This window comes from Patella vulgata, chromosome 7 (assembly GCF_932274485.2).
Source record: "Patella vulgata chromosome 7, xgPatVulg1.2, whole genome shotgun sequence".
Classification (NCBI taxonomy): domain Eukaryota; kingdom Metazoa; phylum Mollusca; class Gastropoda; family Patellidae; genus Patella; species Patella vulgata.
Window position 1 is genome coordinate 35,226,217 of NC_065885.2, and position 20,388 is coordinate 35,246,604.

General features: G+C 35.8%; 1 protein-coding gene across 2 annotated transcripts in view; it reads right to left on the minus strand.

Moving 5' to 3' along the window:
• Nucleotides 1-20,388, minus strand: part of LOC126827477 (pleckstrin homology domain-containing family G member 7) — a 187,811-nt gene that overhangs the window by 130,990 nt on the left and 36,433 nt on the right. The window contains exon 1 of one of the 2 annotated variants that reach the window (XM_050556839.2): nucleotides 3,160-3,241. The exons of the other annotated variant lie outside the window; for it this stretch is intronic. Within the exon in view, the coding sequence (XP_050412796.2) occupies nucleotides 3,160-3,241 (82 nt within the window). Of the gene's footprint in view, nucleotides 1-3,159; nucleotides 3,242-20,388 lie in introns of those variants that run through there. 2 annotated transcript variants of the gene reach the window in all.

Genomic DNA, 20,388 nt, shown 5'->3' on the forward strand with positions numbered 1-20,388 from the left:
TAAGAATACCAAATGTATTTTCTTGTTAAACGACCGCCCTAACTAAGCCAATGGCAAGAATAATAATTTCCAATGTTATTTTCTTATTTAAAGACCGCTTTGAGCCAATGGCCACCAAAAGAAATATCGGGAATTGAGACGAGCCCCTCACCCCACCCTTTCGCTGCAAAGTGCATCATTCCCTATTGAAAATAATGCAGTCATAAATACTGAAACGAGATAAGGAATGCAAAACAATATGCATCTTTGTATATATAATATAAGTTCATGTTTATGGTTGAAATAGCTCTGAGAAGATATTATAGATAATTTTGTCATCTTTATTTACAAAACTGGTTATGTAATAATGACATATTTTTTATTAAATGCTTGATTTAAAACTTGTATATCATAAATTCATAATATAGGTTGTTTATATTGGCTATAGTAGGTATAAACATACGCAACACAATTTGATAAAATAAAATGTATGTTTATTCTAATCTATTATAGATTTGAACACTTGTATTCCATTTATAGTTTAGTTCACATTTTCCAGAAACTGGAAAATTCTTGATAACATCCACAATTTAAAAAAAAAGAAGTCTAAAATGAATTATTGTCTTGAAAGTGGACATATTGTTATGTAAGATTTTGAAGTTGGTCCTTCTTGCTATAATAGTTCAAAAATAGATAATGCAAAATGCATATATTTTTCATTTAAATTATTTTATTCTGAGCCAAGTTATCACTGTAGTTTTAACAAGATGTGTGCATTGATTGTTTATTATCGGATCCACGGTACGGGTATATTCGAGACTTATACTTTCTCTTCCATTTTTTAATCAAATCATTAAATGGCCGAAGCATTCTAATTTAGTTAAAATCTCAAGCATCAGATGGCATCGAGAGTTGATTATGATCATGTCATGTTAATCAATGTCGAATTTATAATTTATACATCATTTATAAGGCATAAAGAAAGACCCGCAATAGGCAAATTTAGTTCTTGGATTTTTTAAACAAATCACGTCCAGTCTTTTGCCTAGAATTAAAACATAGAGCTATGGCCATTTATAAAATAGGTTGTCAGGCATCGAAACATAAGCCCACAGCAGCCAAGGGTTGTCGCATATTTATTCCTTTGTAGGTAATTAGGGGCATACAGATCAGATTATAATTTTTGCCGTTTGAGGGTTCACAAGGTTCTACAAACTGAAACAAGGGTCTCAACTCTGGAAATTGTTGAAATTTGACAGGCTTTTTCGTTTTACTAATTTAAATAATGCATATAAATTTCATACAGATTAGATTATCACTTTTGTCGCGAGGTCCACAACCGCCATAACTCTAGAAATTATTGACAGAAATTGCTGAAATTCAATAGACCTCTGTTTCACAAATTTAAATGATGCATATAAATTTCATACATATCGGATGATAACTTTCGTCAATCGAGCATTAACAAGATTGAACAAAGTGAAACAAGGGCCATAACTCTAGACGTAATAACAGAAATTATTGAAATTAAATAGGCTTCTTCATCTCACTAATGCAAACAACATATATCAATTTTAAAACAACTGGATGATAACTTTTGGCGTTAGAGCCCTCACAAGAAATTGTTGACGATGGACGGACCGACGGACGGACGGGGGCGACGGCAATATACGTCCACATTTCTATGTGGGCGTATAAAAATAATTGAATCCTACAATCGCCCATATTTCTCAAATAAAAAGTTTGCAAACTCTAAACTCTAATTATTAAATCGGTTGGCAGACCAAACAATGTCTGTTTAGGACTTAAGGTACGTAACGTTTTCGAGGCATTGTTCTAGAATTTTACAAGTACCGGAGCGTAAACTGTTAGAATTTCTAAACGAAAATACATTTCAACAATATGTACTTTAAAGTTGATTAATGAGGCGTGTAGACACATTGTCGCTTTAATAATATATAAATGAATGATCATAAACTAAGGTAAATAAATTTACATACAAGATTTTAGTTGAACTTATTTTTCGTTCTCCACTTCAATAGAATAATAAAAGAAATACGCATCAAACTTGACAGTTGTTTATCCTTTGTACAGACTTCCTTGATGTTTGGAAATCCCAAGATAATACGTGTAAGTTATGGCGTGATATTACCATTTCGCAAATAATTCTGATGGAATTAATTTCAAACATTTTGACTTTAATTCCAGATTTCTCTGACCATGAGCTCCACAATACGAGAATAGTTCATGTAGATTTAGTGGAAATTCTACCATAGACGAAAGAAAACCCTTCTTGGTAGATGGGAATACTCTTGATAATTCATGTAGATTTAGTTCATGTAGTAATTCTAATGAGGAGCTCAAACAAACCACGCCGAAATACTGAGCCCCAAACATGAACCACCCAAAACCCCTCCCGACACAAGGATACTCGATAGTGATATCGGGTGTTCTTGGAATTGAAAGCATACGATTTGTACGCTTCACCAGGCATATTTTGTAAACCGAATTATGATATAATTATTGTCGAATAAAAATTAGAATGTACGGCAGAATATTGAGTTTGTATAATTTTGTTATCTTGTTTTTCTGCATTGTCTATCATCGACCATTTTGTTCAACCATGTCAATGTATTCCGTTACATTGACTCCATGGTATAAATCAATGCAATGGGGCGCAGGAAAAAACCCTTATATCACGTAATTTATTTAATTTATCTGTTTAGACATATTTAAAGTGTCTTGGTTTCTCACAATTTTCGAAAACCATGGTACCTCAGTGAGTAGGACGTTTGATCGCTAAACTGAAGGTCGTGTGTTCGATCCCTGCTTGGCCGAGAAAGTTCATCGGGGGTTTTCCAGTGTCATCCCCCCACGCCCCCCTCCTTGTCAGTTCTGCAAGACGGAGAGCCTGGTTAGGGACAACATATAGTCCTTCGGATGGGAGGAAAAATCGGGGTCCCGTGTACATATTGGTGTGCACAGTTGGAATTCGGTATAAGAGTGGGCTGTCGTGCCGCTGTCCAGGCAAAACGTCCCTCATAGTACACTGTATGGCGAATGTCCGTCTTCATTAGTCCAGTCGGAGCAGAACAGTATTTCATTTTTTCTCACAATTTTCAGTACAAAGCCCTGTTTGATTCTTGGGGGCATACAACCAAGGAGTTAAACGGTACATACCACTAAGTGACGTCATCTCTGGTAAACGCTTTAAGATAGCAAGAATATTATCCAATACAGTATAACAATGTATAAAGTACATTTAAATATTACAATAGTCGATGATAGTACCTAAACATTCCAACAACATTTATAACTACTTGTACACATCCTAATTTCACATATTTTCACTTAAAATGTTTTTTGTTTTTTTTTTAAAGTGACAGTCATTTGAATAACCACCGAAGTATCACGTAATCTTAAACAACTACAGCAGCGGCTACGTGTTAAACAGTCACATTACTATATATTAAAACGGATACCTTTATGAAGAAACCGTAAGAAATAATGATTGAATCACATGATGTGTGACGCAACTGTCAATATTAAAACCTTATAAAAACTCCATATAATATTATCAGCAAATAATTATAACTTGTTTTGACCCAGTCATACGACACTTTTAATAATGGCTGACTACATTATAGCTAGCTGTATACATAATCACTTCTCTAGCGGGGAAAACTACTATAAAACTACCCAATTTAGTCCCAATTCAATGTGGATAAAACATAATTGTTCATATTTCACATATTTTGAAATGACAAACTAGTAATTTATCCAGCTGTTGGTCTTTGTCTATCAATTTAAACCCAGTTGATATAATTGGGGGGAACACGTCATCACGTGACAAGCTTCTTAGTTCCGCTTACTTGAAGACAAGCAAACATGGCGAGTTATATTCGTAATTCAAACATACTTATATATTCACCAGCATATGCTCGCTTTATTATATGGGTGCTTCTAATGTATCCCGTATATATATATATATATATACATATATGAATAGATACATTGAAAAATTAAAAATACGCCCAGTTAAAAAAAAATATCAAACACTTTTATTTCTTCATTTTGATATACATCAAATCATATACGTATTATTTATAACGATATCTTATAAGGATAAAGGCTTGACGTCATATATTACTTTAACTACTCATCTTTCAATAGAAACAATTTATAACCAATTTTAATGATAACTGGTGATATTTATATATAGAAACCTAGAGCAATTTGTCAGAAATATATTCTACGCTAATGCACACATAAAAAACTGGTATTAAATTTATTAATCCTTTTTTTAAAACTGAGAATCAATTACGTGGAATCGAGAGACAGAGCAGGAACACGGAAAACGATGCAAAATGAATACTGCAGAGTTTATTTTTAAAATCAACATAGTACTGGAACCGAAATGGAAACCAAACTATTCACATATTCCACGAAAGTATCTGTTGTAACCAAGGAAACAAATCATTCTCAAAGCTATGTTATAACATTTGGCTATATATTTTAGAAAATGTCATTCATATATTTAAAAGTTAAATTTAAAGATGAATTATTTATATATATATATATGGCTGGTCGAACTTCCTCTTGTATATTGTATATGTAACAAAATAGGGTTAACGACCTATTTTCTACACCGACTGGGCTAATGAAGATTGCCATGAAGAGTGCTAGGAGCGAAATTTTGCCCAGGCTGCAAATGAATTTCTGTCAAGGGTTCTTTTACGTGCACACCAACGTGTACACGGGACCTTGGTTTTTCCTGCCATCCGAAAGACTAGAGGCTGTTAATAAAAAATAAAGAAATCGTACGTAAATGATTTACAAAATTAAACATTTAGACCAGATGACATAACCGTTTAATTTTATAGAAACAAGGGGTCGTTATTTTATTATATAACTGGTTTCTACAGTCCTCACATCAAAATAGGCATGTCGCCTCTAATTATCCTCATTCTTCTTTAGCCCAGATGGAGCAGGAAAGCAGAAAGTTAAACCCCATTTCCTTCACTGTTATCAGATTTCATTTTATTAATGTCGCAATTGATTTAACTCAAGCTATCATTTCGTATCAACGACTTTGCTGACGAAGACTCTTTTGGTTAAAACTAAAACGCCATTACAAATAATTATGCTAGTCTCTGCTAATGTGTTAATAATTCCTTCTTCGAAAGGTTTCTTATTCTTTGTATACTGGTAATGAATTTATGTTTGCTGTCAACGATAGAAGGCATATGGGGGTTAATGTCAAATATACATTACAGGGTTTGAAGGGTAGAGCTAGAATTAGTACATTAACAAATACTAGGCACATAATTATTAGGATAATGAAGACAGGCATACGCCATGCAGTGTGCTGTAAGAGTAATTTTGCACGGACACCGGCGATATGGCCTACTCTTACTCCGAATTCAAGGGTTCATTTACGTGTACACATAACCTCGACTGAGAATTGATTTCTAAATACCAAATGGAAGTTGTTATTGACAACAATAAAAGTCTCGGGTGAAACGAAAAACAGAGGTCCCGTTTACCGAGTGGCGAGCACGTTAAAAAAAAGCCTTGGCAGTTTGAATTCGATATAAGAGTAGGCCATAGCGCCGCTGTCCAGGTAAAACTTTTCCTCACAGCACACGGTTTTGTATGGCGGTGTGTGCCCGTCCTCATTAAACCAGTCGGAGCGAAACAGGAGGAGATTAAACTTCATTCCATTTCATTTCAAAACCCACACGACAATATAGAGATGACGTGAATATTGTTCTTCATTGAAAACAGCTCAAAGAAATACCTTTACATTTCCTTACCTTCCATTTCTTCAGACTAGATCTCATAAATAATAAATCATCAACCACAATAGCACTGCATATCTTGACAAAACTGCACTAACAGTTTCTGTTAAATAATTCTTTAAGATTTATTTTGGCATGGGAACAGATGTAAAAGTATATATCCAGATTAATGTACATCACATAAGACAAATGTTTTATGTAGAACACGAATATATCCAGGTATATATATAACAAGCGCATTAAGATGATAATGAACATGCACAGAAATTCTGCTAGCTTTACCATATGGCTTATTAATAAAATGTAAAACTCCCCTATACAAGTTATGAGAGGTAATATTTTAACGTTTCCCCTCTGAAGTGACCTTTTTATTGAGCCAAGGGTGATTCCTTATCAAAACAAGTCATTAATTCCTAACATAAACTAACATGAAAACCTGAATTGACCTAATTTATTGATGGTATCAGGTTTTTGTCGATAATAGCCCCCAAAATATAATAATGTTTCTAAATGTTATAATCTATAACGGTTATATTTGTTTTGCTTTACTTTAACTATACATCTATTCGTATAACCAAAATCTAGAACATGATATACCACTTATAATTTATTTGAAAGGCCACATACCTCCGCATGGTTTCGAACTTAGAAATCCAAAACACCATTTCCAGTTTTCAGATCGTCAAAATCCTTGAGAACAAGGGGGGAGGGGCGGGGGATCAGTAAGTAAGGCGCTGACACGCTAACCTGGTGGTTACAGGTTCATCCTGGTTTCCCCCATGTCAGTTGGGGGCTTGGCAAGATACAGCGTCTAGTTGTTCGGATGGGTCATAATTCCACGGCGTGAAATTTGAAACAAGAGTAGGCCGTAGTAGGCCGTAATTCCACCGTTCGAACAATACGTCCTTCATGGCGTATGCACGTGACAATTTGATAAAATGTATGTTTTAATAATTCTTCAAGGATATTAGGCTTTCATGATCATAATATAATGAAGTAAGCACAATGTTTTGCATTACGAAGGCTCTCTATTGATATTCTATCAAGCCATTTGAAGGCCACCTTCACACTGCCAAGATATACTGATACAATCTGATACCTTTAGAACGTAAGTGAGTACTATCGTGTCTTGGAAGGTGGTGGTATTGCACTGATCTCTAATATGCCCATTGGCTTACACAAAACTGCATGATTAATAACACTATGTTCCCCGAGGTATTGCCGTACAGATATGATTAATTTCTTGTGCTTTATCTAGTACTAAAATAATGAACGGTCCCGTAAATAAAAATTAATATTTGAGAATGGTAAAGTTCAAAATGTAACGAAAGATGGGATGCAGCTCCTTTAAACGTGCATAAAACGATAGAAAATTATATTATTTCGTTTAAACGTTTGTGTCCCTTTACAATTAGGTCAAGCGCCATTATTTCATCGTGGTCCTCCTTTGTCAATGATGCAGGACGCAAGGCCTGGCAAGGATAGCTGATTAGTCGTTCGGATGGGACGAAAAACCGATGTCCCGTGTACACATTGGCCTGCACATAAAAGATCCCTTGACAGTTGGAATTCGATATAAGATTAGACCGAAGTGACGCTGTCCGGGCAAAATTTCCCTCATAGCCCACTGTATGGCCTATGCCCGTCTTCATTAGCCCAGTTCGGAGCAGAACAGTAGGACGTTAAACCCCATTTCATTTCATTTCATTTCATTTCCATTTCTTCATTAGATGTCAATGTTTGATAAAAAGAAATATAAAAAATCACTGGGGATTTTTATGACCTTTTTTAAAATGTAATTTAAACATCTTTAAAATTTCAAAAACAATATATTTTGATGTTTGTGGTCTCGAGGGTGCTAAAAGTTTTCGTGAAAATGGTAATGTATCTGACACATTAAATGGGAATTGTGAAAACGTTGGTTTTTTTCAGATTAAATTAGAAATGCCACACAAATGGATAATAAATGTGAGGAATAAACGAAACCAAAGCATTTTTTACAAAGTTCAGTAATTTAGAACTATAAATACAATATGTGGTGATCTAGATTCTATAAGATGTTTGTTGGAATATGATGGCGTTTATGAAATAGGATTTTTTTTTTTTAGACTAACATGTGGTAGATTTCTTTTATGTGGTTACGCGTTCAGTTGATGTATTGCCGCGATTGGTACACAAGTACCACTAAACATCAGGTATTAGGTGTTCTAGAGAGAACAAGAATATCCTGCCACGCGTCCGACACTATTTAAAGCTATTATGAACTTGCCTCCAGTGAATGTGGCATTACATGTAGTTATCTCATGATAATGTGCCACTTTGATCCGTTGGAGCATTTTGTCCAAGGCTAGAATGAAATCCACCGCGGACACCTACCCTTTCGGTCTGCTTGGTTACATGACAATGAAAAAGAGAAGGTTTTCCTTTTGTCAGTAATCAAAAATATACTATAATTTCTACCAAACTCCGTACACAAAAAATGTGTAGTCCTTAAAGTGAGACGTTAAAATAAAGATAAAACGAGACGGGATATTAAACTACACAGGATTATATTAGACATGCTAATGATACAGCATTAAGAAGATAACGAAAGGGACATAACTCCAGTAATACACAACAGGAGGCAGACCACCATTAATTTCCCCATTGACTTCAATGTTAATTCTGGCCTCTTTGCCCACCTCCAACTTTTCCCCAAATTTTCGTTGGGCTGAATGCTTTTCACTACAGACAGAGGAACAAATGGTCATGTCTTTGCACTAAAATTTGTATGCGGTTGACCACCAAAATTTTGAGATACACAAACTTGAAGAAGCATACTAAAAACATGTAACTAGTTGCCGTACATATCGCCGTAGCTAACCTGATAACCCTCTTATCCTTCCGCCTCAAAATCATGAATATTTACCAAAACCTGGCAGAAAATGTTAATTCAAACCCTCTTCGTCCATTCTAGACCAAAGAATCAACACAAATGGGCATGCAAAAGGGGAGAAAAGAGAGAGAGAGAGAGAGAGAATTGCTATAAATAGACGAACTACAACACGGTTGTGTGGATATTGGCCAAAATCAGGGTCCGTATTCAAAGGATATCTTAAGACTAAGATAGTCACTTAACTACTAGATTTCACTTAAGTATACGTAACTTCCTGTAAGTTATGGGTAAGTGGTATTCAAAGGCAGTGTTAAGTATCGAATTTTCCCTTAAATTTAAGCTGTCTTAACTTATATTTAAGTGTTTAATCTTTTAGTGGTGAGAGAGAGAGAAATGGGGTTTAACGTCCACTCGACACAAACTAGGTCATTTCGGGACTAACATATGGTTTAATTTTATTTACATAATTCGCTCTCGCGTAGGGGTCTTTAGCAGTGGGAGGAAACCGGAGGACTCGGAGAAAACCCACGAGGTTGGACAGGCGACCCTACTCCTTGCCACGTACAACCGGGGATTCGAAACCCCGCCAGTCGACTCAATGGCAGACTTTATGATACAGCGCGCGCACGCTAACCATTCAGCCATCCAACCCCCCTCTTTTAGTGGTATTCAAAGGCCAGTTTAAGTGAGAAAAATCCACTTAACGTTAAGTGATCTATGGTAGATACCTTAAAGTTAAGTGAGATAATAATGACTTCTTTTGACCGGAGTACACAATGTAGTAACAGGGCCGTAATGGCGATTTTAAAAGTTAGGGAATTGAGATTGAAACAAAGACAATGTCGCTGAGCGTAGCTGGCATCAAACGTTTTTTGGTTTTTTTTCCATCATCAGCTTTGATGTTGTAGAGCCATAATAGTGTATAAGGTTACTATCATTGCTTAATCAATCTTGTTTACCACGACTGTCATATAATTAAAAAGTTTGATGCGTTTATTTTATTTGTAAATTTGACATTGCGATGACATTCCATTGTAGATTTCAGAAAATATTAAACTACCACGAGAAGCAAGGCATGGTTTATTTTTTTACAATTCATTCCCATATACATATTTGAAGTATATGATGATGACTGCTGACCGAAGCGTGCCAGCAATGATTTACAATGTAGAGTCATGGCCAGGCCTTTGGGATTCTAAAATTTAGGAACTGACACAATTTCTATCAATTTCTAAAATGATAGATTAATAAACAACACTGAATGGTTTGTTCAGTTTAACTTAAAGCCAACGGTTAGAGAGTAGGATTTGCGACCTAACGGTTGCAGGTTCGAGACCCGAATTGTGCGTCGAATTCTTGTGTCCTTGAATAAGACACTTCATCCCTGTATTCCAGTCTACCCAGCTGTAAATGGGTACCGGTAGGATGGTGTATGTATTACACGAAAAACTGTTGCGCTTCCTTGAGGCAGCATATGTTGCCTCAGGGGTAAAGGGAGGTAATCAGGCTTTACCTGTATCCTAGAGACCGGGATAGTAATTGTGTCGCGCTTTTAGTCCCTGCATTACCATGTTTTTATAAGGATAGAATGAATAAACACGCGTGAATGTGCGGACTGTTTCTATTTTATTCGTGTTCTCTTATCTAATGACATTCAATTACTTTTTTTGATTTGTCAGATATACTCTTACAGTCTCATATAACAACAGTCAATTTTTTTATCTTATTGTCAGATATCCTTTCACAGTCTCACACAACAACTTTTGGTCTTCGAAGGAATTATTAGTGGGCAGAAATTCGCCCATGTACCTGTTATCACCCGTCACTTCAATCAGTTATATAGAGGGATAACTCGTGTTTTCCTATTGCGTTCGTCACTTCCGATTGTTGAAACATTGATTCCACATCTATCGTGGCAATGATCTCTGTGATAAAATAATATTTGGAACGTGTTTAACCAGTTCTATTACATATATGATAATGACTGGCACCAATATTGTCCTTTACTAGAGTATAGTGCAGTGCTCTTAAGGGGACATAACTTGCGTGCGACGTGAGTAATTGGTGATTTTTGGCAGTGGAGGATATTCCATAAGTTAGAAATTCATGCTTTTTGGCTAATGTTGGTATTCCATATTTTAAAGATACATTATAGGAGATAAGATAAAGAGGTGGCAGTTCTCGCTATAATAGTTAAAAACTAGATAGTGTAAAGGTAATTTGCTGAAAATTTCAGTCAAATTGATCTACTATGAGCCGAGAAAGAAGCGGGTGAAATTTTTGCATAGTCTCGGTCATCATTACTAAAATCATTAATATAAACAGCATAGTCTCGATTATCCACTTTTTCTGATTTAATTATCAACGGCCGTTAGCGGCATATAGGAATCTAATCCAGCCAACATCGAAGGCTAGCCTTGACATCGAGAGTTTATTATGGTCTGGATAAGTTAATTAATGTCTAATTGATAATTTAGAAAACATTTCAGGCCTTAAGAAAGACTTGTAATAAGCAGATTTTGCTCTTGCATAATGCATGTTTAAGTATGCAGTTAAGTTTTTCCATAGCCAAGTATATGCAAAATAGAGCTTTGAGTACCGATTTAAGGTAAGACACTTGGTTAAGTGGAAAAATTGAGTATTTTTACTTCACGTTAAGAAAACCTTTGAATACGTACCCAGATCTTTGTTCAAAAGTCATCTCGACGTTTGGTTTCTTGGCAGTGCCATTTAGTCAACAGCGATAAAAAGAATGGTTGCACTTTCCATTGTAATGTTGTCAATCTTTATTGTTAATCCATTTTTATATGTCCACATGGAAATTTGGTCGTATATTGTCGTCGCCCCCTTCCGCCGTCCACAATTACTTGTGAATTCTCTACAGACTACATTTATCATCTGATTATTTTGAAATTGATATATGTTGTTTACATTAGTGAGATGAAGAATCCTGTGTAATTTCACTTTGTTGAACATTGTGAACCCTATAACGACAAAAGTTATCATTCGATCTGTATGGAATTTATATGCATCATTTAAATTATTGAAACGCAGAATCCTATTGCATTTCAACAATTTTCGTTAGTTACGGCTAGAGTTATGGCCCTTATTTGACTTTGTTGAACCTTGTAAACGCTATAACAACAACAGTTATTACCCAATCTGTATGAAATTTATATGCATCATTTAAATTAGTAACACAACGAATCGTATTCAATTTCAGCAATATCCGGTAATTTCATCTGGAGTTATGGTCCTTTTTTTACTTTGTTAAACCTTATGAACGCCCGAATGATGAAAGTTATCCTCTGATCTGTATGAAATTTATATGCATCATTTAAATTAGTAAAACAAAGAAACATATTCAATTTCAGCAGTTTCCTGTAATTTCTTCTGGAGTTACGGTCCTTGTTTCACTCTGTTGCATCTTGTGGATGTTCTAACGACAAAAATTATCATCCGATCTGCATGAAATTTATATGCATTATTTAAATTAGTGAAATGAAGAATCCTATTGAATTTCAGCAATTTCTGTCCATTACTTCTAAATTTATGGCCCTTGTTTTACTTTGTTGAACTTGTGAACGTTCAAATGACAAACGTTATAATCCGATCTGTATGACATTTATATGCATTATTTGAATTAGTAAAACGAAAAAGCCGGTCAAATTCCAACAATTTCTGTAAATTACTTTCAGAGTCAAGGCCCTTGTTTCAGTTTGTAGAATCATGTGAACACTCAAAGGAAGAAAAATATAATATGATCTGTATGGAATTGTCTTGTAACTAAATGCCCCCAATTATCTACAAAAGAATATAATTATGTGCGACAACCCTTGTCAAACCCTTGGACGATTTCGCTGCTGTGGGCGTATGTTTTGTTGCCCGGCAACCTATCTTAATATACGTATGCACAATGTCATTACAAAACATGCTTCGCCATCGATCAAAATGGGCGTTGTTAAAACTTGTTTACAAAATGCATAAAGTGTTTGTGTGCAATCATATCAATTACCATAAAATTAAGTCAGTCTTGTCTTTCCTTGGTTAATTTAATATTTATAAACAGCACCAAACAACCTTATGCGTGTGTACCATATTTTCCTTGCAATTAGTAGCTCATATCTTTTGACACATATTTATGTTAATATTACATATATCAAAGTAAAACGTGTGTTTGACTAAATGCTTGTAGGAATGTACTTTTAATATACCTTACATATCGACTATCCATATCTGTCAGTTAAGAACGTACATATTTGTCACTTAAAATAGCTAAGTCTTTAACTCCGTATCATCCACAGTCTTCGACATTGCAAACAACATTGATGGTGTTATCTTACCGTGAATAGATGGGCTTCTGTTATCCAATATTTAAGACACAATGAAAATTTTAAACTTGGCCATTTGTAATGAGCGACTCGGTGAAGGAGGCTAAACATATCTCATAACAGGTCGAATTCTCGGGTTGAAAATCCTGTCACCTTCGCTCCCACTAAACCGGTCTATAAAATCGGACAATCAAGAATCGTGCAATCAATATGTCAACAAAGTTTTCCAAAAATTTTTATAAATTTAATAGTTCAAGCTTGAAATAGGCCAGAAATCTGAGCCATATTTGCGTAGGTGTGAGTTGGATCCTGCGCAGCTATTTAAAATTTAGCCAATCAACGATCGCACTTGCGGGGTTGCGGTCAAAAGTTCTGGGGTCAAGTGCCAGGTCGTAGCATTTGTAAACAAAGCCATGTGCACGACTTACTTTGCAAATTGCTCGCGGTCGGGACGAACAGAGATCCAGTGAACCAAATAAACGTTCCATACGTGTAAAGAAGTGGTGTAAGAGAACCCCCAAAGATATTTTGATCACATTGACACCAACTGAGCATGCGCGTAGGTCGGATGTCCTTCAAATGAGCTCTCAATTTTTGGAATATTAAACTAATCTTGGAAATTATTTAAGTCTGCCAGAACACCAGCACTGTACAGAACCATTCTAAAAACACTACTTCATCAGTGGATTATAAAATATCATGGAATTTAGGTGCTATTCTCCCTCTTTGAGACTTGTTCCTTTGAACGACTCAGCGATCATCGGCAGGCAGGCGGATACAAAATGGCCACCCCAAGGAAAATGAACTTAAATATTACTTTTTGTGCTTTAGTAGTTTTCATAACTGCTATATCTTGCAAACACGGTAACTTGTACGATGCTAAAACATAATTATAGTAGTTTCACAGATCATGACCCACCTTGATACCAACAATATTCTACATGAAAACCAACATGGGTTCCGCTCAAAAAGATCATACGAGTCACAAATTTTCCGAAAGCCTTCGACAAGGTACCACATCGCAACAATACCTTGTCATGGGTTAGCAGCTTCCTTAGAAGACGTTTGCAAAAAGTAAAGTGGTGACAGACGGCGAAACATCCAATTTATCCCATGTCACATCTGGCGTCCCCCAAGGCACAGTGTTTTGGCCTACGCTGATTTTACTGTTTATAAACGACATTGCTTTTAATATATCCTCCTCTGCCATACACCTGTACAACAAGGCCACTGTTTCTATAAGTGTGATTCTAATAAAATCATTCATTTTACATAACAACATACATGTACTTAAAACATGTCTGGCCTGCCGTCGTAATAATGATCATGGATAGAGTAAAGCTAAGATTAAGAATGAAAAAAATCCCAACATATTTTGAAATAAAGGATGAGAACCGTTAAAAAGTTGCAGAAATACTAAGAATAAATACTTTAATAATTTGAACTAGCTCAGAATTGTCAGGGAACAGCTCAGATGGAAGAAATAAAATTTGGCATCTACAATAGTAGGCCTACAGTAGTAGTAGGCCTACTCTGTACAGTGCCAGTTGCAGTTGTAGTTTCGGTTGGACTAAATGTAGATGCTGTCTTCTCACTCTCTAATTCTGCTTTCTTTCTCACATCTTTTAACTGCTTTTAGAGCCTTGTTTTGCCCTTAAAACATCTACAACACGTTGGGTGAAGTCCAAAACCATACTGCCGACTGTATATTCAATATAATATCATTCAAATAATAATCAATTCCTTTGTATCGAAAAATGCTGCAATGGACTGGTCAATAACCTGGTCATTTCCATCCAATTGAAACCAGTCTATACCTCACGACATTTGTCCCACCTTGTGTTTGTAAAGGTTTCTGCATCTTTCTTCTTAACACTGTCTAAGTGAAGAGTACAAGTTAATTGAGCCTTTGTCACCATTTCGTGTAGATTCTATAACTGCAATGTGTTCCCCGTGGAGCACGCCATGTTATGTTTACCAACAACATAAACATGCGAATGTAGACAATAACGAGATCGGTCGATTGTGGAAAAAACGATCACGTGACGCGGCGAACAACTTTGGATTCTGTCCAGTAAACTCGCGCACTATGAATTTTTCTATCAATAAATAATCCGGATTTCAAAGAATAATACCATCGGAACTATTAAATTATTTGTTGAACATTTCAGCAAACGATTATCACTATATTAACTAAACACTGATAAAATGTCTTCTAGACCAGATTTATAGGAACGAAAATGTTTTTGCAACGACAATTTGTGCCCATGGAATGTGGCCTACAAGGGAAGACTACCGGAATAGATTGGAATAACCAGACGCCAAATTCTGCCATTTAATATGCACCCCTTGCGTATTTCGCCGAACATAACTGATTAGAAATTACAGTAAAAGCAGAAACGATTGAATGTGAATCAGTTTATATACATTCATATTACATTATTATATGCATTGCGACCCATTTGTGTCTATTTCTAGGTCCTAAATATTAGCGATTTAGCTCTCTTAGAACAATACACGTAAACTTATAAAGTTATAAGATAATATAAAAGTCGTCTAATATACACTACATATCAACTATCAATAGTCCTTTGGTAGGACGAAAAATATGAGATCCCGTGTACACTGTAGGTGTATATCCGGCTTCAATAACTCGGTAGGTATAGAAAAGTAGGACGTTAAACGCGATTTCCTTTATTCATTCATCAATAACTGCCAGTTAAATTAGCTAAGTCTTTAACTCAATATCATCCAAAGTCTTCGAAATTCAAAACACGAATTATTTGTCAATTTAAATCAACATTGATGTTGTGGTCTTAGCGGGAAAAGATGGGCTTCTGATATCCAATATTTAAGACAAAATAAACATTTTACCATTGGTACACGAATCGTGTACCATAATGCGTTTCAGTGCCATTTGTAACAAGAGACTCGAAGAACTTGGCTAGGCATATTCCACAAGTCATGCAAACGTTGACCTCATATTCTTATCTGGAGAGCATGCGCGATAAATACTATCGGTGTAGGCTGGAATAACCAGACGTTAAAGATTGCCATTCGATTGAGACTTTTGGTTGTATTTCGCCGAGCATAACTGATTTGATATTAGCGTAAAAACGGAAACGATTGAATGTAAATCGGTTTATATACACTCGACATATTACATTATTATATGCGTTGCGACCCATATTTGTGTCAATATCTGGGTCCCAAATATTAGTGATTTATCTCCTTTAAGAACGTACATAATATATTTCACGTTATGAATTATAATATGTAAGTTATAGACCAAGAGCCAGTGACGAAAAAACTGCCTCATAAGTAATAGAAGGTTTGACCATATTAATTGGCAGCAATTGATAGGGCAAATTCAAAACATCCAGTCTTACGAGGTTCCAGTGGGGCATTTGGCGGGGAGGGGCAGATAAAAAGGGCCAAAAAGGGCTAAAATTTGCCTCATAAGTAATAGGATCAGAATTATTTCTAAAATGTTGCCATACAATGTATGAATATAAAAGATATAAATCTGACCGGAAAAAGTGGGGCCATGCCCTTTTCTGACTGGCTTAAAAAGTGCCGACGGAGGCCAAAATTTGCCTCATAAGTAATATGGGCACGTCCCTAATCTGACCACTTAAAATCTGCCCGATCTGCCACGCCCACAAAAAAGGTCCAAATTTGCATCATAAGTAATACGATCAGAAATAGTTTTGAAATGTTGTGGTGCTATATCTGAATCTTAAAATGCAAAATCTGACCGGAAAAATTGGGGCCACGCCCCTTTCTGACTGCCGTAAAAAGTGTGGACGGGGCCCAAAAATGCCTCATAAGTAATAAGATTGGAATTGGTGCCAAATGTTAGTTAATTGTGAGATTGTTTTAAAAATATCAAATCTGACTGGTTTCATTGGGGCAAACCCCTAATCTGACCACTTAAATGTGCCTAATCTGCCACGCCCACAAATGGGGTCAAAAATTGCCTCATAAGTAATATGACTGAAACTGGTGTCAAATGTTAGCTGTGTATTAGCTGGTTCTAAAAATATAAAATCTGACTGGTATCAGTGGGGCATATCCCTAATCTGACTACTTAAATATCACAACCCACCACACCGGCAAGGTGAATACACATTTTGTTATCACTTAAAAGTTAAATCCACGAACTGAAATATGATTCAAATTTGTGTCAAATGTCTGTGAACCTTTCAGAACTTTCTATTTCTGGCCTAATTTACACTTGTTAAATGACATAATCCATATGTGCAACCTGAAATGGTGTATTCTTGGTCTAGATCTAGGGAACCAGCACGTCTATCTCTCTCTATGTCCTTTATCGATGGTTTTTAATTTCTGTCAAATACAGCATGGATCTCTTGACTCGACACACTAAATATTTTAACCAAAATATATAAGAGCAATTGCACCAATTGTTGCTGTGAGGTCTCCAAGTAGATGAAGAAAAACCATTCCATCTATCACTATACAGTCAATCCATTTAGGCTCACTAGACTATTCTGCTTTCAAGGGCCTCCAAAAGCAAAGATGTTTGAGTTATCATGGTTTCAAATGGCATTGTGTGAGCGGATAAGATATAGTAATCATCAGGTCTAATTTATTTTCGATAAAGCAATCTACTCATTATATCTTTCTCCATTTTCAACTGTAGCCTACATCTTGCCGTTCTTTTTCGTTTGTTTTAGGTACCGTTAGATGCAATTGGACTTGGTTTTGACCGTTTTATGGGTTTATCAAATCAGGAGGGGTCTGCAATAACTTCTGAAATAAATTTGTCACGAGACATGTCACCATTTTCAGAAACGTTTAAAAGGAAATCTGTTGATTAATGTTAATTAATATTTCTTGATCCGCATTATTCTTGAATGGATTAGACATATTTAGTATTCCTTCAGTAATTTTGATGCTACGTGCTGTGTTCTTCTGAATATTAGCTTGTCTCAGTTCAGAAGTTACATCTTTAGGTCTGGAAATGCCTAAATGTTCTAACTCCAACTATAGTTGCCCTCATATAATTTATTGAGATATGGACCATCTCTGTCTAGCTGCTATGATGATACTAATACCTGAAAAACAATTAGCAGCTTCTGCATTAACTGTCTGTTCTACTTATAGGAAGGACACCTCTTTGGAATTTGTCAAATATTTCAGGATGTGTTGCAACCAGAGAATCCATCTGCCATAGTTTGGCTGATATAAACTGAAGAATAAACTTGACATTTCAAAGCGGCGGTATGTAAATAAGTTGTTACCAACACGAATACCTCGTGAAAAAAGTGAAATATTCGAATTATTTTCACTTCCGTGTACCAATATTTGACTGTTTTCCCATGTTCACTGACCAGTGTCTTTTGTGCATAATCAATTATTTCATTCATTTCTTTGGAAACATTGTAGCTGTTGAAGAATTTGGTTCACAAAACTGTCTGAAATGTAATACCTCCAAAGATAAAGCTAGCAAAGGGTGGATGCGTTTACATCGATTATAGTGGGTACATGTTAAAAATCAAGTAAGATAACCATCAGCTATTATCCCAGCTTCCCTCAATTACGAATGGTCCTTCAGATTCTCCAATATGCTTCCCAACAGTTTTGAAATATGCCTTTGATAATAATAATAATAATAATAATAATCTATATATAAAGCACTGAATATCCAACAAACTGGTTGCTCAAAAGCACTATCTACCATTATGAAGAGGTTGTCAAATAAAGGACTTTCTGCAGTCTGAATTGTATATGCCATCTTTGCAATAGCCAAGTCATATGTCACTATCATGTATTCCTGACCACACTCTTCACCATTCTGTTGGAATCTCGTTATTATTTCCAAAACAAAATCGAGGGAGGTTGGAGTTTGATTGATTTAAGGACGATAACATATTTGTTGTTGAGGAAGGTTATCTTACCACAAGTGAATTCCATCCTACCTACATTTGTGTATCACTAGTTTCTAATGCATGTGATATCATCCATATGACATCCAAAATCTTGCCATCTGCACAACTACTAGGAATAATAGATCTTCTGTGATAAATCCACTGTTAGTCATACTAAGCTTCTTCCTATATGGTTCCAGATTTAAAAGGATTGGAGTAAATGACCATCTTGTCCGACAAACAGGAAGCTGGTTATAATTGTCAGTTGTTTCAGTACAGGCAGTACAGGTAACCAATGATATCTTCTGTAATCCATGTGGAGCCATACTCTGTTCTTCCTGTGAACTGCATGTTAATTCGTCTCCAGTTCTTCAATGCCGTTGTAACTAATACAGTGTCCATAACGATTTAAAATTAAAATATCAATTACTTTTCTTCGACTTCCTGTTATACTCTTCATCGCCATTACAAGAGTCCAATGTTTGGACGTTTTAATTTTACCACACAAAACATTGTACAGATATCCTCTCGTTGTCTCATATAACAACTTTTCATCTTCAACGGAATTATCAGTGAAATGAAATTCGATCGTTTGTCTGTTACCGCTTGTTACTTCAATCAGTTATAAAGAAGGACAACTCATGTTTGTCATGTTTGGCGTCACTTCCCGTTTCTTCACGTGCTTGTTACACAACTCCCGTAGCGATGATCTCTGTGTTAAAATTATATTTGGGATGTATTTAACGAGCTCTATCACATATTGTGTAATGACTGACACCAGTATTGTCATTTAAGTCCTGTTTTCAATGTAGAAAACTGGGGATGATATTGAGTTCAAGAATGATACCACTTGGAGGTCAGTCGTGCTGTATTGAATTTCCACTTTGTTGTCGAAAACTGCAAATTAATAGTGGGGGCGTCAAACTAGTCAGCATGAGTATTCAACCTCTGGGTGGGTAGTGACAATTAAGTGGTCAGATTAGGAGTTTGCCCCACAGAAACCCATCAGATTTGATATTTTTAGAACCGACTAATACATAGTTAACATTTGGCACCAGTTTCAGTCATATTGCTTATGAGGCAAATTTATACCCCATTTGTGGGTGTGGCAGATTAGGCACATTTAAGTGGTCAGATTAGGGTTTTGCCCCAATGAAACCAGTCAGATTTGATATTTTTAGAAAAGTCTCATAATTAGCTAACATTTGGCACCAATTTCAATCTTATTACTTATGAGGCATTTTTGGGGCCCTGTCCACACTTTTTAGGGCAGTCAGAAAGGGGCGTGGCCCCATTTTATCCGGTCAGATTTTGCATTTTAAGATTCAGATATAGCACCACAACATTTCAAAACTATTTCTGATCGTATTACTTATGATGCAAATTTGGACCTTTTTTGTGGGCGTGGCAGATCGGGTAGATTTTAAGTGGTCAGATTAGGGACATGCCCCACCGAAACCCGTCAGATTTGATATTTTTAGAATCGGCTTGTACATAGCTAACATTTG